The following is a 24,030-nucleotide window of genomic DNA, read 5'->3' on the forward strand; positions in this document are numbered from 1 at the left end:
CTAAACAAAACCCCTGAACACCTTATTTCATAATTTTATAAATATATATCATAAAAATAACAATAATTATAATAAAAATAAAAAGAAATTTCTATGATAATGAGAAGATGACAATGATGTTGTATGTGACGTATGTGATTATAAAAAAATAAAAATAATTATTTAATAAACAACCGAATATTATTTAAAGAAAAAAAATAAAATGAGTATTTATTCGAAATGGGTTGGTTGCTATTGTTATGGAACAACATTCATATGTTAGAAAATAGGATGTAGAGCCGCTAATTATTTAACGGTTGTTTCACTCGGAGACCTTTGGTCAATTTTGCTCATCCGAATAACCTGAAAATAGAGAATTGAAGGGGAGAAAGATAGGGGATGGAATAAGATGTTACAACTTAGCCAAGAGTGACTTTTGGATAACTTATGCATTTTGGTGGGTGCAATTCCGGTGAAGATTGTTGGAGAATCAATACGTATCTGACAAATAATTGATGCATTTGACTATTGGGCATTATCTTTCAGTATGATAATTCCATCTCGATGGATTTTGATTTTTTCCACCCAAGTACTTTAAACCATTTAATCCACCACCAAAACAAAGGACAAAAACTAAATTAACTTTTACAATGTAGGACTTCCTAGAGAGTGTTTTTTTAATAAAATGAAAAGGCCGAAAGTCACGTCATATCGACATGTCGAAATTTCATGGCTTTCATAATTACAAATTAATAAATGTGCCAGTTTTATTGATTTCTTGAATTGTTAGCAACTGATTGTGAATTTTCATTGAGAAGCCCTATACCATAAAAAAGGAGTCGGAGTAGCTCAATTTCAAATCATGTTTTTAATTTTAAGTGGTTATTTATACTCTTTCGAGTCGAGCTTGATGATCTAAGTTTTGCAATGAAAAGGAAAGCCAGGAGAATAACCTACGTACCCACCATTATGCGACGCGTTTCGCCGTTGGTTAAGCGGTTCATCAGGCATATTGGGCTATGTGGCTTTACGTTGTCGTACGTTGATAATTTGTATTTATCCCGCCCTGATGCGAAACTTGCATATGCGAATTAAATTCAAATTTGTCAAAGTTCGACATTTGTCTTCATTCTAGGAACAGTCCTTTTCAAAGTAGATTTTTGTTGTAGCGATAGATAATTAATCCACACACCTACAATTGCTTCCTGGTATACACATGTTTTTGCGCAACCGTTTTGGAAGTGTTGCAAAACTTAGATCATCAAGCTCGACTCGAAAGAGTATAAATAACCACTTAAAATTACTTTCAGATGATCACTGCCCTTACATGGCAAAATTCAAATAACAGATGTTTTTAATTTTGATTATTTTACCAATTCATTGAATCTACACTCAATACACTTTATATGATATTTGCAAGTTTTCAAAATTGTAACCCTTTGTATGGGGGGATAAAAAAAAACAGTGAACATTTGTAGAAAAGGGACCAGAAGGTGTGAACCAATAGCCTTTTACCCGTCATATTATATGCTTTTAAAGAAATATTATGATGTGCAAAATGTTAATCAAAGGTGTTTCTCCATTCCTGTGTTTCGCCTGCAACAGCTAGAAAGACAGATGAGCGTTCGATCATTTATAAATCGACTCCAACCAAAGATATATTTCTCACCTAAGTTTTAATAGTATAATAATGTCGCAAAATTAAGCGGTCAGGTATGTGTGATGTGGAAGATTGACTCGTGAGTACCAATCATAAATGATAATATGGAATATCAATTTTTCAAAATAAAAAAGAAACAATCGGATAGTTATGCTAATGTCACTCTATAAGTCAATTCAACACAAATAAATAATTCCTTCTTTTTAAATGATCATTTAAACACCTGACATTTGCTGTTATCTTCTATTAAAAAACTATGTGAGTAACGATGAACATATAACTAAAATTAAAAAAAATACCAAAAATATCCCGAAATTGATGGATGGTTGATCGAGGTTGAGATCAATATTTATTTATTAATTTCCAATATTTCAAAATTCATTGAATTTCATCTTTAGGAAAATTGTATGATCACAACAAATAAACATTGCAACTTAATAATAAACATTACATTTTTTTTCTAATAAAAACATATAAATTATAAAAGCTGATCGCTTACATTTAAATCACAAACATAAAATAATGAACTCAAGCTCGATCAACCAACTATAATTTATTATGCATCTTATTAAAGACAAAAACACGTTAAAATTTACAACACATTTTTGAATCACTCAATCAGAAATCAATGAAGAAATTCCGAATATATCTGCACTCTTTGAAGAAAAAATTAATTTATAAGTAGAATTTATATGGAAACTATTGAACGAATTGTTTTATTAGAATAACTCGTTTTCATCGGATATATATTTAGAATGCCAGAAGTACGAGTAGTCGGCACTTTAAGGATTTTCGCATTTTAAACGTTTCAACATTCCAAGTGCATTTTTTCACTACAGTCGGATAAGCCAATACCGATTTATCGAAAAAATCGGTTAATTGAAACCAAAAAATACAAACTAATATTTCGGATGAATTTTCAAACATTTTATTTCGCTTAAATGAAAAACCGGTTAATTGAAAATCCGTATAAGAGAAAGACTTTTTCCTTGGAAAAACACAACACATTATTGTACCAGCGACGAAATTCATTAAATTTTTATTTGTGCAATTTCTAAAATCAATGTGCACATTTTTCCAACCAAAATGTCAACAAAATGTAAGTTCTTACTCAATTCATTTCATTATTTATTAATTTCACGTTTTTTCATATATTAATTGAAAACTTCGTTTAAGCGCAACGAGTTTCGCTTATCCGAAGTCCCTATAATTGAATATTCTGCATAAGAGAAAAAAAATTAAAGAACATACGCGTTTTCGCTTAACCTAATTGGACTGTATATTGTATTTAGGTGCATCTGTTTTGAATTAAATTTACTCCCCGATTCAATAAAAATTGTTGAATTAATTTTTATTAAAGTTGAGTAAATTGATAATTAGATAAAATAGTGCCTTTTTTCCAATTGTTGGCATGACATGATTCATCCGACTATAGAAAAACCTTAAAAATTGTTGTTCCCAAGGACGGCATCGATAAAAAATTTCATATTTATTTTTTAATAATTTTAAATTCTAATGTGTTCTCCTGTATGTTCATTGCAATTACGAATAAGATCTTTATGAAAAATATATAATTTTAATATAGTTACAAGTGTTTTAAAATCGACATGCCCACCAATTCTAAAGAAAGACCTCATTAACAAATTCAAAATTTTTTCTGAATAAATGTACTTAGCTCAATGAAATTTTACACAGACATAGGTTGCAATGTTATTAAAGATTATTCAATGTACTTTTCATATTTGATTTTTTAATTATTTGAAGTTTTATACAACTATGGTTACCATACGTTTTCTTTTTTAAAGGACAATCATCTATTTTAACTGGTTGTCATCTATAAAATGCATTTCCTATATCTATTTCTATAATCTGTCATCTTTGACATATATGTTTTTAAAACCTTGATCAATATTTATTTTTGGTAATTAAAAACAAATTAATAGTATTTTCCAACCGAATTATCTGTTATTTTATATTCTAAGTTCTAATGGGGTAATAAATTTCCATAAACAGTTATGAATTATTAAATGTTGGTATTTTTAGGGTTCCTGGACACGTTTTGCAACCGAATTGGCTGTAATTTGTATATTGGGTTCTATGTTTCTAGGTCCCCTAATATAAAAACCCACATTTTCATTTATTTTAAATTTATATAAATTTAAAGTTGAATGTTATGTACTATACCTTGTGGCCCATGGATTGTAAAATATCCTTGGAAAACATAGTCGACATAGGTTTACTTCTTTGTTATGTTCCTTATAGGGCCAAAAATTTGGCACGATCGTAATTAACGACCTTTAAATCCATTTTATATATTCATAAGTGAATCAAGATGTACATTTTATACACATACTATTATTTTTATTAAAAATATACTTTTTTCTTTTTGTCATCTATTTTCATTTTCAATATCTGGTCACCTAAATACAACAGATGACGACTATTTGCGCATGCCGGCATTAGGAGCACTTACCCTACTACTGTTCTGTTACAATACTGCAAGAATCGACTAGCCTTTACTATTTTTTCGTATTATAAGAAAAAATTGTTATTGTTGTTATTGCTGGTTCTGGAACACATTTCTAAAGAATTTCAATAGTATACTTTTTGTAAAATTATAGCATTGATAGTAAAATGTAACACCGTTCTAATAAACTAAAGTATGCAAATATTTGATTAGAATGAAATGGCGCCTACTATTGTATTAACTCACATTACGGCAGAATTTAGAAAATACAACAATAAATGGTATGCTCCCGTACTGCAAGAATCTACCACATTTTACTATTTTCTTCGATATCATAAAGGAAGATTTGTTATCGCAGTAAAAAGTAGTAGATTCTTGCAGTACGGGAACAGACCAAAAGCAAACAATTTTATGGAAATTTGTAATTTTGGTGTTCCAATCAAAGCGTGGTGGCGCAAAGTGAGTTAATGATAATAAAATTTTCTGGAGAAAGTTTTGTACAAATTAAAAACTTAGGCAGAGTGCCAAAAATTAAATAAAAACTATATGTTTCAAATTTTCATATTATTATATTTGTAAAAAGTATAAAAAATAAATACAGTGTTCTTTTTTAATATAAAAAAATAAATTTCAACTTTACATATGTGTGTATATATAAACAAGACAAATTAAATATTGTTAAATATACTAAATACTATTATTACACTGGATATATGGACAGTTTTTCCTCATTAATATCATATCTAATAGACCTATGAGGTCTAACATTGCACCCGTAAATTTCAGGTACGGAAGAAAAGTAGTTTTGCCACCACAATTTTATGCCATCATTGCCGATGGTCGTGTTTTAATGTAAACAAATGCAATTATTATCAATGCAAATACACCCAAAACCGGAAGAACCACGGTTTTCACTTGATTGTGTATGGCAACATTTTCCATTTTACGTTCCTTCTTTTGTTTGCGAGTTTCCTTTACTTTTCCCTTTAGTTGACGCATTGTTACTGATGCTGAAAAATAAGAGAACAAAAGCCATATGAAAATTGGAAAATTCGGATTGAAAATGTATTGGGGGAAACTTACAGTTATGTTAGTAATATTTAAAAAGAAGTATTAATAAAAAATAACGTCTTATTGTATAGAATGTTGTGGAAATATTAACTCCTATCTATCTCACTTGTTGATTTCTGTCAAAATGTTTGTGACGTGTTCTCTTTAAAGTTCAGAGCCGGTAAAATGTCTTTAAGTCGGCATTGATGGATGACTGCGTTATTTGGTTGAGTATTAAGCTCATTCAATATATTCAATAGGGTAGCAGTTGGTTGAACGTAAGTTTAAAGAATTTTTAAAAATTTTTAATTTAAAAATATACAAATATATATATTTTAGGTTTGCCTTTGTGAGAGTAAAAAACAAACAATAAAATTACAAAAAAAGCCAAAACATTTGGTATTACATTTGTTAAAAAATACATGTGTTGGACAATATATCCCTTGGTTTTTGCTGAGTACATTTTTCCATTAAAATTTTTAAATACTCAATAATAAAAAATTCAAAATAGTTCTCTCAATAGTTCACACTCTTTTAATGAAAATTTGTGTAAAAATACAACATTTTGTACCAATTGCTATATAAATATTTAAAACTTCATAAGAATCGATTAAGAAATGCTTAAATAACATATTTTGCCATTTTAAAAATTAATTTTTAGAATAAATGTATTTAAAGCTGTAAGTGCTGTAAAATCATAACTGCGATGCAATGACTCATATCAGGATTTTATTTCTAATGCCCTTTAACACCCTCAAAGTCTATAAACATTTGATTTTTTAAAAATTCTAAACAAGATTCCCCATTCTCAATGCATCCATAGCCTGACCCCAGCAGTAATTCTAAATCGAATAAGAATTCTAAGGAATTGATATTTTACCGTGAATTGTCATTGCCTATGTATTTGAACGACATCTGTATTCGCGTACAATGGAGATTTTGGGAAATGTATGAAATAGATGGCAGTATTGTCAAAATATAAAATTTTTGTTTTTATTTGCGAACACTAGATGGCATAATGCGAACTACTACTAAACAATAGAAGTTCGCGAAGTTAACAAAAGATGTCAGTAAATTCCCGAAATATAACGCTGTTTCAATTATAATTGTAGTTACGAATAGTAAAAAATCGGTTCACATGACGATTCTAATGAAATTTGAAAAACCATTTGGAGGAAAGGAAAGGTTTCATTACAACTTCGAAGATGTAGCTCATTTCGAAAGACAAATAAATAAAAAGATTATGTTATTTTAAATCCAAATCCATATATCTTCGGGGCCCATTTAACTGGTAATACTAGACATCACGTGTTGATAAACAATAAATTGAATATCCCTATTATATTTTGTTTTATATTTGTTCTGTTCCTTAACCAGCAAGAATGTACAACTTTTTACTGCGATAATTTTGTTTTCCTTTGCAGTAGGGGAACATACCAATTATGTTCTACTTTTTCAATTTGGAATAAAATAAAGAATTGGTCTAATAAAAAATTGCGTAAAATAATTACAGGCCTTTTCAAGAACGAAAATTAATAATTAGCATTTAGAAGTAGTAGTACAGATTTAGATGGAGCAGTACAGTTTGAAATTGAATTGAAATCGGTCTTTGTGGGCTTCATATTTCATTTTGCTTAATTAATTAACATTGTAATTATTTTTAGAAGATTTTTGGTTATTGTTGTTGTTTCAGCTCAGCTTACATTACAGATTGGGCTGTATAATCCGCTTTGTCTAAAACTCTTATATGTTTTTTGGCGCTTTTATTGATAATTATTAATCTGTCCAGGATAATAATATTTTTTTTACATTATGAAGACTCTACTTTCGAATATTTTCTTACTCAAAAAGTCCGAAAAATAATATAAATGAACAGTTGTTTCTCAACTTATTTCTTACATATCGTAGTTGGATTTAATCTATACTAATAAAAGAGTAAAGTGATTGACTGACTGATTTAACGATTCATCAACGCCCAGACGAAACGGCTGAAGCTAGAATCTTGAAATTTTGGATGAGGGTCACTCTTGGTCCAAATGTGAGAGATAAGGCTGGGTACGAAAAGTACTAAAACGTACTAAATGTGATGCCATTTGTATTTGGCGAACCGGCGGAGCTAGAACTCTGAAATTTGGTTTGGTGGTCGATGATGGAGTGTAGGATAGATGTACCAAAGGGTTTTTGGAAATTCGAACTATAACTATCCGAAAAGTACGTAAATGTACTAAATTTGGTACAATTCTGTAGCATGTGAACGGATAGAGCTAAAAACTTAGAATTTGAAATTCGTATTAGGTTTGGGAAGTAGGGTCGATATAAGGAGATGGTTTTGAAACCGTGTACTCATGTGTACGAAAAGTACTATATGGTACTATATTTGGTACAAATTTAATTTAGAGGTATAAATCAAGCTGGAATCCTGAAAATTGATATTAACATTATCGTCAGAGTATAGGATTGGGATATGTACGTAGTTTTAGAAATTTGTTACTTATGTGTACGAAAAGTACTAAATCGTACTATAATTGGTACAATTTGGATTTGGGTGGACCGATAGAGCGGGAACAATAAAATTTGGAGTCAGGATCACTGTATGGGTGTAGGATTGGGGTCATAACTCAGTTTAAGACATTATTACTCATGGGTACTAAATAGTACTAAATTTGGTACAATTTGAATTTTAGGTGAACCAATTGAGCTAGAATCATGAAATTTGGAGTCAGGATCATTGGTGAAGTGTAAGATTGAGATATGTAGGGAGTTTTAAAAATTGTGGGTGAACCGATGGAAATGTAATCCTGAAACTTGGATTTAGGATTACTGTGGGGGTGTTGGTTTGAGTTTTGTAGGAAGTTTTGGAAATTCGTACCACTGTGTACTAAATTTAGTACAATTTGAATTGTGGGTGAACCGATAGAGTTGGAATCCTGAAATTTAGATTTTGGAGCACAGTGGGGGTGTTGGTTTGGGTTAAGTTGGAAGTTTTTGAAATTGGTACTAAATTGTACTAAATTTGGTACAATTTGAATTTTATGTGAACCATTTGTTGAGGTGTAAGATTGAGATATGTAGGGAGTTTTAAAAATTTGTACTAATATGTACTAAATTCGGTACAATTTAAATTGTGGGTGAACCGATGGAATTGGAATCCTGAAACTTGGATTTAGGATCACTGTGGGGTTGTAAGGTTGGGGTATGTAGGAAGTTTTAGAAATTTGAACTAAGTGTACTAAATTTGGTACAATTTATATTGTGTGTGAACCGAAAGAGTTGAAATCCTGAAATTTTGATTTAGGAACCATGTAGGAAGATCTGGAAATTGGTACTACTATGTACTAAATTTAGTACAATTTGAATTGTGGGTGAACCGATAGAATTATAATTCTAAAACTTGAATTTAGAATCAGTATGTATGCTAAACTTGGTACAATTTGGATTGTGGGTGAACCGATAGAGTTTTAATCCTTAAACTTGGATTTTGGATCACTGTGGGGGTGTTCGTTTAGGGTAAAAAGGGGATTCTGGAAATTCGTACTACTTTGTACTAAATTTGGTACAATTTGAATTGTGGGTGAACTGATAGAGTTTGAATCCTGAAACATAGATTTAGGATCACTGTGGGGGTGTTGGTTTGCGGTAAGAAGGAGGTTCTGGAAATTCGTACTACTTTCTACTAAATTTGGTACAATTGTAGGAAGTTTTGGGAATTGCCACAGCTATGTACTAAATTTGGTACAATTTGAATTGTGGGTGAACCGATAGATTTAGAATCCTAAAACTTGGATTTAGAATCACTGTGGAGGTGTAGGATTGGTGTATGTGGGAAGTTTTGGAAATTGGTACTACTGTGTACTAAATTTTGTACAATTTGGATTGTGGGTAAACCGATAGCGTTGGAATCCTGAAACTTGGATTTAGGATCAATGTGGGGGTGTTGGTTTGGGGTAAAAAAGAGGTTTTGGAAATTCGTACTACTGTGTACTAAATTTTGTACAATTTAAATTGTGGGTGAACCAATATAGTTCGAATCCTGAAATTTGAATTTGGAATCATTGTGGGGAAGTAGGATCGGGATATGCATGAAGTTTTGTTGGATCGAAACTTATGGAAATAATGTGTGCTAAATGGAAAATGAAATTTGGTACTAAATGGTACTCAAATTTAATTTATGGTCGATATTAATGTGTGAATTGGATTTTCTGACATATGCAGTTTGCTGTGAAAATAAAATAATATGTTAATGCATGTTTAAATATTTCCTACATTCGCTAACGAAGTTGCGGGCATATGCTAGTTCTATTATATTTTTCTTAATTTTCAAATGAGTTGTGTATATTAGAAGTTTAGTATTTGAAAGAAGTTGCAATTTCTAATTTGTAGATTTGTATACATCTACTAATTAAAAGTAGTGCAATAGTTTCTCGCCCTTCTAGTTTCCCCAGTTAGTAAAAATACAACACATACGTTTTCAGAAAAGTAAAAACTTTTTTTACAATTATTGCCTAAATATTAAACAAATGTATGCGTGTATGTAAATCTAAAAATTATATTACAACTAACTATAACAATTCATTCACAAATTATTAGCCATCTATTTAACATTGTCCAAAAAGTCTTTTGCTTCGTTGATTTTAGCTGCCAAATAAGGGGAACCACCACGATCAGGATGATTCAACAACATGATTTTCTTGTGGGCATCCTTAATCTGGAAATGAACACACATTTATATTAATATCTCAAATACATAGTCGCTATCACATTCTACTTACTTTCGATTTTGAAGCACTTGGACTAACACCCAATATCAGAGAAGCTTCTCTCTTATTCATTTTTGGATCAAAACCACCTTTATAGTATTTCGAATTGGCCAATGATTCTGCATCGAATTTGGGTAGATTTTTCATTGCCTCGTTGAATTTGGTGGTCATTGCTGGCATGCGGCGCATTAAGTGTTTGCCAGCAAAACCGACAGCGGCAACCCCCAAACCGGTTAATATTATAGATGATGCCTAAAATCGATTAAGAAAATTAGTTCTTATTCAACAATAATTAATGTACTTATTTTTACTTACCATTTCTAGTTTAATTTACGTAATTATTGTTGTGAAAATGTAATGAGAATGTCGTTCGGGAATGATCTGATTCAAAAGAATCGTTCATTAAATGAAACTGGTTCTAGTTCACCAAAACAAATGCTTCTTCTTTTACAATATAAATTGTATGCCAATTAAATTGATATCATAACACTTATTGTTCACATTTACGCTATCATCGTACTTTAAATTAATCCTCATTGCATAATTATGGAAGGTAGTCTCATTTGAGAAATGGATAATCAGCAACCCTTCTTAATATGGAATTCATATATCAATTTGTCCCAATTTAGATTAGGCGAGTTTAATTGCGGCAAGTCTTTGGTTGCCGGAGAGAGGGGCAAGGGAAGAGAAATGGAAAAAATTGCTCGTACCGACAACTTTCTGGCAATTCGTTTTGTGTATTTTGTTTGTAGTGTCAGTCTGCTTTTCCACAGGCAGATTTTTATTTGGCAAATTTTTTGTTTTCTTTTTTGAAATTTTCGCTTGCTTTTCCATTAGCAAATTTTTCTATGCCAAATTTGCGAATCAAAATACAAAAGAAAGAAAAAAAAAAACGTCAAAAGTGATTTTTTTAATATTTTATTTATTTTTTACATATTTTAATTAAAATAAAATTTAATTAAAATAAAAATAAAATTAAAAAATAAATTTCACTTGCACAAATAAAAGCAACAGGTTCGTAAACAAAAGCCGGCTGTGTGTCAGTAAAGCGAATAGGTTCAAAAGAAAATGTCAACAAAATTGTTTTCAACGAACAGAGCAAAGCAGAATTTGCGTGTACGGCAAATTCTGAACAGGCAATTTTTTGTTTTTCTTCCTCGCACCCCTCTCGCCTACAAACTCAGTATTTGCCAAATAAAAATTTGCCTGTGGAAAAGCAGACTCAGTAATTTGAAGTACCAATCCAGAACATTTTCGAACAGAAAAAAATTCACAAAATGTAAAAAAAAAAATATAGTTTTGAAACCGAATTGCCTTGTATAGACGCATGAAGCAAGTTTAAAAGAGAACGATAAAAATTGCCGCAAATAAACTCTCCTAATCTAAATCAGGGCATAACTTTTGAGGTGAATAAAATCGTACGCACACGCATGAATTTAGAATTTAGGTACGACGCAAGGTAAATTTACAAGGTAGCCGCATAGGCGAATTTTTAAACAAACATCGGTTGTTGTATTTTGATATATCAAAAATAATTTGCCAAAACAAACAGATTCACAAGATTTTTTTACACAAATTCTTGTAGAAAATGTTAATAAATGTATTGCCAAATAAGCTCTTCCAAATTAGGAGATTTTCATTTATAATTTTGTTTTTTTTATTTTTTGCTTCAACACATGGTATAATAATAAAAGGTAACAGCAAGTGTTGTTGTACAAAAAACGATACAACAACCACATGGAAATTTGTTGTTGTAAGTTCTACTAGTGTCAACTCATTTGACAGAAAAATGTAAACAAACAAACAAACAAATTATCATCAAATTATTTTTGTTTTGAAAATGAAATATTTTCGAATCCTCAAAATAAAAATTGAAAAACATGAATGAAAATCTATCAAATTTATGTCAAATTCATATTGACACTAGTATTACGTTGGAATCAAATCAGCTGGGATTTGCTGTTACCTTTTATAATTGTACCATGGCTTCAACATTACAACCAGTGTTGCCGAAAGTAAGCATTTATGCTCAAGAGTGTGCATAAAAAATGTAAAATTTAGGACTTGGGCGGATTCTGGGCATTATTTGTTTTTTTTTTTTTTGCTTCTGGCAAAAAATGAGGTGAGCAATATTATAGCCCATGGTCCAATTAACAGGTCGTGTTAGAGGCGAAATGATTTCACCCGAACTGTCAAAATTTGACTTAATCTTGTGAAAACGTAAACAAAAACTTTGACAGTTTGAGGGATTTTCTACCAAAATGGCGCATAATATTCACATCTTACACGACCTGTTAATTAGCCCAAGAGTTTGTAAATCAGCAAACTATTGTTCGAAGACTGCTTATATTTTCGACTAGCTGAGTGGATTTTGACATGTTTAAACACATGTTAAATTTTACACGAGGGACGGGATTTGCACAGAAAAAAGCATAGTTAAGTATGAATATGATTTAATATTTGGCGGATCAAGTGGACTCAGACTTTTGTGTGAAAAATTACAAAATTTATTCCAGAAAAAGAAAAGAAGGAAGGTCACAGTTTATCCAAGAACAGTGATTGATCTTTAAATTTACGCAAAGAATATATATAAAGTCCAACTTTTCCTACTAACAAATATCGAGTGAAACCTATAGTTTTCTGTAGTGATCCATCTTTAAACCATGTAATTTAACCGGGAAGTGGATCTGCGCAACGAAGAACATGTAATTCTTTGGTGGACATATAAAGTATATGTTTTTATCAAAAATTCATGGCATAACTATACAAGGTAGTCTCATGCAGTCATATGTTTCCAATTTGTTCATAAATTTGCTTTTGACAAAATTCTGCTTTCAAAATTTAAACGAAATGTTTGAATCATTTATATTTATTAATAGTTTTAAGTTCCCTGCCTATAAAACCTATAAATATAAATTGCAACATTCTTAGTTAAATCTTGAGGACAATGTGAAGCTTTGGAAAAAATATTTTTTTATTTGTTGAAAATTTGCCAATCGCCATTCGTTACATTTTATGGAATTTATTTTTCATTTGATATTGATATATGAATTCCATATTAAGAAATTTTGCCATATTCGGATTTAATGCAGGTTTGGTTAAATATTGAGATGGCCATTCAATGTATCAAATCAATATTTAAAAAAAATTTGAATGAAAGGAATGACACGTGCGTCCCCTATATTCGAACTTGATCAATGAACAAAGTTTGAATCAGACATTCCATTCAACTGACATTGAGGATTCTGGTACTTCCACACTTTGGGGGGAGGTACCAGAAGGAGTGGTTCTATATTCTCCATCTCTCAACTTGATTTCAGTTCGGAAGAAACATATGATGTGCTAAGTTTGGATAAAATAGGTTACTTCCTTCGAAAGCTATCGTGCGCATCAGTCATTCAGAGAGTTAGACTGTAATTTGTAAATGGACTCCAAATTGTCCAATCGGATTTTGACTAAAGACACATGGTCTAAACGGATATTTCGATGATAGAAATTTTGCTGTAGCAAAGTCTGATTTTCCACAGGCAAATTTTTATTTGGCAAATACTGAGTTTGTAGGCGAGAGGGGTGCGAAGAAGAAAAACAAAAATTTGCCTGTTCAGAATTTGCGTACACGCAAATTCTGCTTTGCTCTGTTCGTTGAAAACAATTTTGTTGACATTTCCTTTTGAACCTATTCGCTTTACTGACACACAGCCGGCTTTTGTTTACAAACCTGTTGCTTTAATTTGTGCAAGTGGAATTTAATTTTTAATTTTTGCAATTTATATAACAAAATATATTAAAAAAAAAAAATAAATAAAATATTAAAAAAATCTTTAAACCACTATTAACTTTTATTTTCTTTCATTTGTATTTTGATTCGCAAATTTGGCAAAGAAACATTTGCTAATGGAAAAGCAAGCAAAAATTTCAAAAGAGAAAACAAAAAATTTGCGAAATAAAAATCTGCCTGTGGAAAAGCAGACAAAGTACAATTATTCAAAACAAAGATATTAAAAAAAATATTTAAAAATAAAAATCAATTTTTTGCATCGTAAAATTCATGCTGCTTTGTCTGCTTTTCCACAGGCAAATTTTTATTTGGCAAATACTGAGTTTGTAGGCGAGAGAGGTGCGAGGAAGAAAAACAAAAATTTGCCTGTTCAGAATTTGCCGTACACGCAAATTCAGCTTTGCTCTGTTCGTTGAAAACAATTTTGTTGACATTTTCTTTTGAACCTATTCGCTTTACTGACACACAGCCGGCTTTTGTTTACAAACCTGTTGCTTTAATTTGTGCATGTGAAATTTAATTTTTATTTTTGCAATTTATAAAAAATAAATAAAATATTAAAAAAAATCTTTAAAATGCAAACACTTTTGACTTTTATTTTCTTTCTTTTGTATTTTGATTCGCAAATTTGGCAAAGAAAAATTTGCTAATGGAAAAGCAAGCGAAAATTTCAAAAGAGAAAACAAAAAATTTGCCAAATAAAAATCTGCCTGTGGAAAAGCAGACTTTAGAGAAAAATGATCCTCACTTTTAATATTTAAGGACAGTGTATAATTTTTCAACTCTTGAATTTTTTGGCACTTTTTAGGGGACATTTTGGGCGAAAACAATTTTTCAAACGGCAACGCTGATTACAACATTATTTGAACCAACAGCTGGGCCGATGCGGCAACCTTATTAAATATACCTGGTACGATGCTTAAGCTTACAACCGTTAATTCAGTCATGGATTTTGTGCTTTTTTAATATCAAATACAAATTTTCTGAAAATAATATCCGAAATGTTTCCTTTACATTGTAATAAATGTTTTTGCATTCGTAAATCGGCATCCGCTCGTACATTTTATATTTCACGCTGTGGTCACATTATCTGCCAACAGTGTTTGCAACCAGCGTGTAGTGTTTGTTCGAAACCTTACAATGCTATACCGATTCAAAAGCAAATGCCACCATCAATGAGTGAATATTTTGAGGATCCAATCAAGGCATATCGCCGATATCAGAAGATTGTAAAATTTCATTTCGACCAAGAACGCAGTATTGGTATCCACTTGTACAGGTCAAATGAGGCGGCTATTAGAAAACTCACCGCCGAACTACAGGGATTTAATGAACTGAAACGAAAACTGATACAAACCAAAGAAAAGGAACGTGAACGCATTAGAAAATTAAAGGAATATGTTGCCTATCATGAGCGACGACAGGAACAGCCAAAATATATGAAACCACCTGTTGCGGTCCATCCAAAATATCGTTATGCGGCTAGTAAAGCTCATAGTAATATATCAGATACCAGTACGGACATATCAGTGGATTGTACACCAAAGCTGACACAAACTATCCGAGCTCATTATGCACCGCCACGCACTCCCACTTTGAGTAATGACAACAGTTCAGAAAGTGAAAAACTGTCTAGCCAGACGTCTAGCAGAAGGTTACGCGTACCACCGCCATTATTACCATGTTCTCCTTATAAGAAAAGAGCTAAATCTCCTAAACGAAAATATTATTAAATAACTTTTGTTTCAATAATATTAAATGAATACGATTACTAAATGTGTTTCTATAAACTAAACAGTATAGATGGGCGTAACTGAACGAACATACGGCACCCTACAGCTGCGGAAAGTAAACGTGATTTTTTTTAAAGAATTTGTAATGTCAGCTTTGATTTATCTATGAACATTTTCTCAAAGACAATAAAAAATGAATTTAAAAAATATATATCAAAAACTATAAACCATGTGTATTTTTTTTAATATTATTTTTTGAAGGTTCAGCCAAAAGCGTTAATTTTTTTGATATTATTTGTTAATGGTATATTTATCATTTTTTTACAAATCTTCCGATAGTACCATCCATAGGTACAATTACATTTTTAAGGATGTTTTATTTTCAAGTTTGGTTGATGGTATGTCAATTCAATTTAAAAATTATAATCTATGGAATTTCTTTTCTAGGTCTATGAATATGGATATTTTTAAGAATATTAAGGGCTATCAAGATTTAACGTCAATAACCCCTTCATATCTGCTTCAGACAAACAATCGCTTCATCTGAACTCCGAAGGATTTTTGTAGCCAGAGGACAGTCGGTTGAGTCTGAGAGATGAAAGTTAAAATATATCACACGTACCGAATTATCATTTTATCCTACTATCAGGAAGCACAGGAAACCTTGACGGTTTGGAGACTTAAATGACTCCCAGTACTGTTTCCACCGCTGGGTTGTCAAACATGTGTAGTGAGTAGGTTCTATTGTGTAAGATTTTTATTTTAGTATTTACCAGGTTTATTACCGACATTGGTTCCGTGGCATCGACTCTGATATTTTTCAAACCAAGTGATGCTTTTGGCTCTTATATTTTTTTCAGAAAATCTTCTTCAAATAGTCATGTGTATCAATTAAACGCGTTGTTTTGTCGCTGAACCACATTCCACCGAACCGATTAGAGCAGGTCGTTTGCGTTAGGTAGATCTAAAAAATAAGGCAGTTAAAAATGATTATTTAAAAGCCCGTAACTTCGTTTCTTTTTTATTTTGCGACATTTGATCCGACATTTCGTCACACAAGGTATATACAGTGTTATGTTAAAAAATACACGCGCTTTTTACTCATATATCTCACCAGAAAGGGTTCATTAAAAATGTTCTTTAAAATAAGAATCCCCTTAAATTGGTTTTTCCCTGGAAAAACATTTTATTCGAAAATCCATTCTTTAGTAATCCTTAAAATTGTTTTTATTATTTGTTTTAGATGGGAGGCCTCTCAACCCTCAACGCGAACATTCTGTTTAGCCCTAAGTGTTTACTCTAACAGTGAAGTCGACTGGAAATATAAAATTTATTTTTCCCGATTTGTGTGTTCGTTTGTGTTTCTAGAGTAGCAAATGGTTTTCGATGTTGTTGTACTGATCTGGTCATATTAAAAATTTACTTTATACAATATTAAAAGTAGTTTGATTATTTAATATTTCACAAGAGGTCAAAAAGACTGTTTAGGCAATATAGGTATAGCACACGTGAATACGGGGAATGAAAGAGGGGAGGAAGCAGCTACGGTCAAAATGACCACCTTCGGCAATCTAGTATTAATTAAAGTTTTTTATGTTATAAAACTAACAAATAACATGAATTTAAACTAAAAAAACAAAAAAAAAGTATTTCGTGCAAAAAAATAAGCTCAATTTGGATTGAATTTTTTGAAAAGAAAATAATAATATATTTTTAAAATTACAATTATTAAAAGTTGTTAATTTAGTATTATTTTAGGTATGTAACAAAAATTAAATTTTTCTCCAAAACTTAAAAATACAAATATAAAAACAAAAAACAAATTCACTTAACACAATTTGAGCATAAATTTACATCTAGATTTTAATAAATTAAATTAAAAACCTATTGAAACAAAAAAACTACTGGAAAATATTGGAAATTTTATTACAAATAAATACACTATAATTACAAATTAGTTTTAAAACATTTTATAACACTTAACATGTTAAAAGGCAAAATTTATTACATATAATATAGTCGAGTTGTGATTAAATTAAAATAAAAAACTACAACATGGATTTTTTAAAACTAGTCTTCTAAAAACCCAAATGTGTACATTGGAAAGTAACGGATCTGATGTGGAATCAAAATGGAATTTTTATACTGCTAAATTTAATCGTTTAATTGCTATCGATTTTTTTGCAAATTCCATATACTCCACAAAAATTTTTAATTGCAAATATCTTCGTATTTGACCTGTGACTTTTCATGTTATTTATTTAAAACTATTGAAACTTTCTCATCTAATCAGTTTACTTCTATTTTCTATTCTCGCTAACGTAAAAAATGCAAATCAATTATTAATTTCGTACAAGGAAAACAAATGCATTTCCTATAACAAAAATATTAAAATAAACGAAGAAGAAATAATGTGCTATTCAATTTTCATTTTATTAGATACTTAATTCTTTTACAAAAAAAAAAATTGTATGTACAATACAATACATAAATTATTAAATAATTCAAAAAATAAATGAGGTCAAATATATATTAATACCTTTTTACAATATATATTAATACCTTTTTATTTACTAAAACAGATACCACATAGTGGTATGGAGGATATTTCTTTCATTTTTATACTAAAGTATAGTTTTTACTGGAATTCATTTTCTATCTTAATAATGTTTTGATCTTTTAAATTGGTATGTGCTTCTGCCTGATGGGCTCTTAATTTTGTAATATTCTTAAATTGCATTGAACAAATAAAGCATGTATTGTTTGCATGTGATGCTAAATGCGTCCGTAAATCAGTGCGACCTCTAAATCCTCTATCACATATCGTACATTTAAATTTACGCTTTGCTTCATGCCGGTGCATATGTTTTCGTAATGCACCCAATGTTTTGGCAGACTTTCCACATTCATTGCAAATTAGTTTTTCTTGATCCTCATTTGCCTTTTCAGCTATGTTTTTATTATTTTTATCCGAATGCCAATAATCCATATGTCGCTTCAAACGAAGTCTAGTCATATTAACATGACCACATATTTTACATTTAAAGCTATTAGGATCTTCATGGTAACGTAAATGTTCCTCGATATAATAGTGCGAGTTCAATTTACACTGGCAACAGATTATGTGGCATTTTACATTAGGATGGGTGTCATAAAAATGTTTTTGCAAAAGTGTAAATGTTGGACGCATCGCACCACAAACTAAACACTCCAAATTGGGTCTCCATTTGGCAATGATAGCATCAAGTTCTGAAATAGTTTTTCTTCTATCATCAGCTATTTTCAAAGGATCATAATCACTATCATCATCTTCCATCGAAGAATCAATGTTATTATTGTGCTCAGATGCATTTTCCGCATGTACATCGTATAATTGTAATTCGGGTTCTTCTTTTATTATCACATTGTGTTGTACAATGGTGTGTTGTTTGTACTCTCCAGATTCTTCACATTTTGTGGAAATTATATAATTATTTAGGCAATTTGTTTCCGTTTCTTCTTTTACTTCATAAATATTCTCCTGTTTGATATGTTGATTCGAATCTACACTTATCTCAACAGCATCATATTCTATTTCATTTTTAATAAATTTGTTTTGTGCTTCGTATGCATCCTCCTGGAATTTGTAAAAATTATAGATTCGAGTCCAGCATTTAACACAAAGTTTTCTTATTTTTAAGCCATCGTTCATAATCTGAAATCAAAAAATTTAATTATTAATGGATTTAATTCTAAGAATTAATAACAAACTTACCACTGATCCGAAATATTTTATTACAACTTTCCTAGTCAACGTATCATCGTTTATTTCTACCTTTCGGTTACAAAAGGAATTGCATATTGGACAGAAAACTTGTTGATAATTTCCACTTTGGATTTCCTTTTCCATATGTTGTTTTTGGAGAACATTTGATGTTTGCCGAAATTTATCAAAGTCATTCATACGATACCAACATTTCAAACATATTGTACCAATCTGGTAATTGGAATTGAGGAACTATGGGGTAAATAAAAAATATGTAGAAATTAATTTTAATATAAAAAAAACTAGCAAACTTTTATTTTTGGTACAAAATTAAAATATATATCCCACAGTGAAAAATATTTTTTATTATCAAAGTAGTATTGTATGAAGAATAAAAATTTTTGTAATTTTTGAATTTTTGTCAGTTTGTGAAAAATATAAAATATTCTTTAAATACTACAAGATAAAAATGGAAAAAAAAATTAAATGTATACGGAATGTTTACGTAAATGGTGGTCAATCGGAATTATCTGGATGAGCCAAATACTTCGTGGATAAGAAACAAATTTAAATCCAACAAAATAACTAATCGAAATATGTACCCTGAAATAGTCCATATTAAAAACGCTTAATAATTGATACTTTTGGAACTACGCAATGAAACTAAAAATCTATACCTTCTCAATAAAGGTGAGTGTTTCAATAAAATAAACATAATATATTTAAGCTTACCATGGGGTCAAAATATTTGGTTGTAACTTCGTATACTTCAATATCGTCGTAAAGATTCTTGTAGCCACTACCAATGCATAGATTTGCACATAATCGACAAAGTATATCCGCCATTATGACGATCGTTTGAACCTTTAAAATAACAAATATCCACATTTAATAAATGAATAAATAAAATCCGATTTTAACTCACCTTTAATGGCACTTAATCCTTGAGGAGTATTTGCATAGCAAAGTGTTTCCGAATTTTATTCCTTGCAGGTGTAATAATGTTTGCTTCAAATCCAAAAGAAACAAGTTGCTTCTATTTAGTGTTTCATTATTGTTTTGAAATGTATACGATATTCGCACAACAGTGCATAATATTGAATTTTCAATTATATAGTGAAGGCTAAAGGTTTCAAAAATTGCTTTAATAATTTAGTTTTAAAGATTTCTTTAACAATTTGTGTCCAAGGTCCTTGTTTGTGTTGTCCCGGAACTAAATAGTTCATAAACCTATTCACTGTAAAGAGCTATGAGAACTAGATACGTTTTCATGTAGATCCTTTAATGCCAGGTTCTGACGACATTTGAACGTTGTTCGCCCTCAGAATTACGTACATGAATTAACCCGTTCATATAGGGTTATCCATTTCGTCGACATATTTTTCTTTTCAGTTGATATTGACGAAAATGGATCACTGACAACGTATAACAATTATCAAAACCTATTACAAAAATGTCGATTCTGTCACAGCCACAAATCATTTTTAATTTTTTAATTCAATTTTATTTAAGAACTACCTAAAAAATATCGTGCTATAAAAGTAGGTTATGGTTTACATATGGTCTGTTCCCGTATTGCAAGAAATCTACTACGTTTTACTAGGATAACAAATTTTCTTTTATGTCGATATCATAAAAAATAGTAAAAACTAGTAGATTCTTGCAGTACGGGGACAGACCAATAGTCATGAAGAAATTTGAGCAGAATGGAGCCTGTGCATCATCGCTTCGCACGTTCCGCTTAAAAAATCGGTGCTGTAAGTCAAGCCACTGTTTGGAGCGTTATGGTTGTTTGCCTGCTTTTGAAGATTACGACTTGGAGAATATGTGGTTCCATAAGGCGACCAGATTTTGATAATGAAAATATAACAAAAAGAAACAAGTATATTTTTAACAGAAATAATAGTATGTGTATAAAACGTACATTTGGATTTAGTTATAAATATATAAAATTACATAAAAAGTCGTTAATTACGACCGTGCCAAAGGATATTTTGCAACCCATATATAAAATAACAGATAATTCAGTTGGAAAATGTGTCTAGAAATCCTGAAAATACCTTCACTTCACTGAAATTTCATAAAATATATTAAATTATGAAACCAACATTTTTTAAGTTATGGCTAAGATACCGCCCAATATGTGTCAAAAGGTGGTCGAAAATGACATCAACAGAACCAATGCAAAAGATACCACTCAATATGTGTCAAAAGGTGGTCGAAATGACATCAACAGAATCAATGCTTGCAATATGTGGAAGATATTTAAATTGTGCCTTTAGTTATTGACAAAATGTATCTAATAGTTCTTAGTTATGTAGTAGTTATGTACTATTACGTAGTTATGTACCATTATTCGAACAAATGTACTATTAAGGGGACCCCCCCATTCTCGGGGTCAAAATTTTTTTAGATTTAATTCTAATCTACACTAATTCAAGAATGTCCCTAAAAAATTGCAAGTAAAAATCTCAAACTTTAAACGCGTATTTCTCTTTTGCGAATGGCGGGCACGATAACTCAAAAACTAATAACCCAATCGATTCCAAATTTTTACACGTTTCTCTGTGAGTGTATTGCTATCGTATGAACTAGGATAAAGCCAATCGGTGAAGATCTTCCTTATTTTTTAACACGGTTTTTAGTCAAAAATCGGCAATTTTCCAAAAATATTTTTTCAAAGGTCCGCCATTTTGTTAATTTTAGAGCGACGTCAATAATCCTAGTTCATACGAGAGCCAGACATGTACTCTTTCTAACACCGTTGGAATTTTCGGATTCCGATGTTCCAGTGAGGAGTTATCATGCTCGCCATCAAAAATAAGGAATTTTCTTTAATTACAAAAAACAACAACAAAACAATAAATTATTTTTCTTTTCTTTTAAATCTTCAAATATATATGTGCAAAGTTACAAACCTGAACAAGCATTGGTATTGATTTACCAGCCCATTGAAAATATTGAAAAATTAAAATCAAGAATGGGTGGGGTTCCCTTAAGAGTTTATTTACTAACAAATTTCAATGTTAATCGGTATATTGTTATATTTAAAAAGGCTTTTTATATGCCTCTGTTAATTTTTCTTATCAAATCAGGTATCAGGTTTCCTTCTCAATAGTGCATTAAAATAAATTATAAACATTTTTAATATCATGCTAAAAAAAATAAGCACACTAATTAAGATGCCTATCTAAGAACGTGGTCCTGTATTGTGAATTGTCAGGCAGGAATTTTTTTTTATTAATTTAGAAAACGATATGCTAATATGCAGATAGTTAGGTTTAAAATTCAGCTAGGATTTGCAACATCCAAAACTAAGGTGTGACTTTTAAATTGCGGTTATGTCAAAACATAGACCCATATTTAAAATGTTCTGCGAAGAAGTTTGTCATCCAAATTTCGAAACTACCGGAACTCTCGAATGTGTAAATAACGTAATATAGTAAATTTTTAATACCAAATATGCAAGGAGTAATATACATTTTTTTAAAGGATTTTTATAAAGGAGCAATTGCTATCGTAGTAAAAAGCTGTGCATTCTTGCAGTTTCTGCAATAGACATTAGCGAATTTCGAAGATCTATCTAAAATATTGTGTCATTTTAATAGACAGGTGTATATGACTTTATCGACAAAGCATTTTATTGTGATGAGAATATATATTATTTTTATATGGTCTCCGACAAATATATCAACAGTTCCGTTTGTCTTTTTTACTCGAAAACCGTTCCTTTGCCCCCAAAACTAGTAAAACTTTCAAACAAATATAAAAGAATATGGAGTTCTTTTTCTAGATTTTCTACCCAAGAAATTTGGCCGAGTAAAAATGGTAACTTTTGTTGACATTTTTTTTAATTTTCCGTTCGTATTATTCTGTACTCTGACATCGATTTAGACATTTTCCTTTTACTAGATTTAAACAATTTTAGTTTTATTTCCGGATTCATTAAGTCCAAATGTAAATATTAGTCGTCTTGAAGTACTTCTACTTCAATTATTATGATAATCTGGGCTATCATGATCTATATGACGTACATTGTATAAAATACACAACAAAACGAGATCTAATATAAACATAGCATTACCACCAGTCCGTTGTACAATAAAAAGTATTTCCAAGACGCCGTCATATTATTTCATTCAAACGACACTGAAAACACACAAAAGTGGTTGTAATGCAGTCAACCTCTGAGTAGCATCAACTCGATTCACTGTTTAGAAAATTTTGGATTTGGTATGAAAAACCAAAGAAATTCGAAAGTCGATCTTGAAAAGTCGACTTTGCGATTTCCTCAAAGATCAAAAGTCGACTTCGACTATTTGGCTTTTCAATACAAAAATAAAATCGATTAATCGATTAGTCGAAAGTCGATTTACTTATCCCTATTCGACCCCAAAATATTAACACTGATAGGCAAATAATGCAAATAGTGAAAAGTTCTTGAATTATTTAACAATTCGAAGAAACGAAGTTAATAAAAATCGGAAATCTCCGCCTAAAAGTGATACGAATATCGAATAACAAGTTTGCACCCATAGAAATATATAAAAAAAAAGAAAATCTCTTGTAAAGAAAAAAGGAATCAAACGAAACGAAAGAAAAAAATTATTCTTGTTCTTGTTTTGTAACAAGCTGGAAGCAGCACGATGTGGTGGTATGTTTGAGTTTGATATCCACCATTTGTTGGCTGGATGCCAATTGGCCTCGTTTTTATCACAAGAAATTGCAATGTGTGTGCGAGATTTGCTTGCTGATGTTGTTGTTTTTCTCGTACATATTTTCACTTCTTTTGGTCACCTCTTCGTCGTCACCATCAGCATAGTTGTTGTGAATGGGCTTTGCATTTTTGCTGCCACAACTA

At 30.6% G+C, this 24,030-nt stretch overlaps 4 protein-coding genes across 4 annotated transcripts; 1 reads left to right on the top strand and 3 right to left on the bottom strand.

Moving 5' to 3' along the window:
- Positions 1–4,913: 4,913 nt before the first annotated feature.
- Positions 4,914–5,105, bottom strand: LOC133324103 (single-pass membrane and coiled-coil domain-containing protein 4 homolog). The gene has a single exon (XM_061532988.1). It carries the CDS (start codon positions 5,103–5,105, stop codon positions 4,926–4,928), a length of 180 nt encoding a protein of 59 aa, XP_061388972.1. The 3' UTR covers positions 4,914–4,925.
- Positions 5,106–9,747: 4,642 nt separating this feature from the next.
- On the bottom strand, positions 9,748–10,450 carry LOC133324095 (mitochondrial import inner membrane translocase subunit TIM14). Its single transcript, XM_061532981.1, has 3 exons — positions 10,421–10,450; positions 9,926–10,165; positions 9,748–9,861 (listed from the first exon to the last, which is right to left on the bottom strand). Exons 1-3 carry the CDS (start codon positions 10,448–10,450, stop codon positions 9,748–9,750), a joined length of 384 nt encoding a protein of 127 aa, XP_061388965.1.
- A 4,404-nt stretch (positions 10,451–14,854) lies between these two features.
- Positions 14,855–15,424, top strand: LOC133324096 (RING finger protein narya-like). Its single transcript, XM_061532982.1, has one exon. The coding sequence runs from the start codon at positions 14,855–14,857 to the stop codon at positions 15,422–15,424; it is 570 nt and encodes a 189-aa protein (XP_061388966.1).
- Positions 15,425–18,062: 2,638 nt separating this feature from the next.
- Positions 18,063–20,015, bottom strand: LOC133324097 (transcription factor grauzone-like). Its single transcript, XM_061532983.1, has 3 exons — positions 19,902–20,015; positions 19,179–19,421; positions 18,063–19,118 (listed from the first exon to the last, which is right to left on the bottom strand). Exons 1-3 carry the CDS (start codon positions 20,013–20,015, stop codon positions 18,063–18,065), a joined length of 1,413 nt encoding a protein of 470 aa, XP_061388967.1.
- Positions 20,016–24,030: the final 4,015 nt, after the last annotated feature.

Source organism: Musca vetustissima, unplaced genomic scaffold (assembly GCF_032173495.1).
Source record: "Musca vetustissima isolate MV318-11 ecotype Yass unplaced genomic scaffold, APGP_CSIRO_Mvet_v1 utg11960, whole genome shotgun sequence".
NCBI lineage: Eukaryota > Metazoa > Arthropoda > Insecta > Diptera > Muscidae > Musca > Musca vetustissima.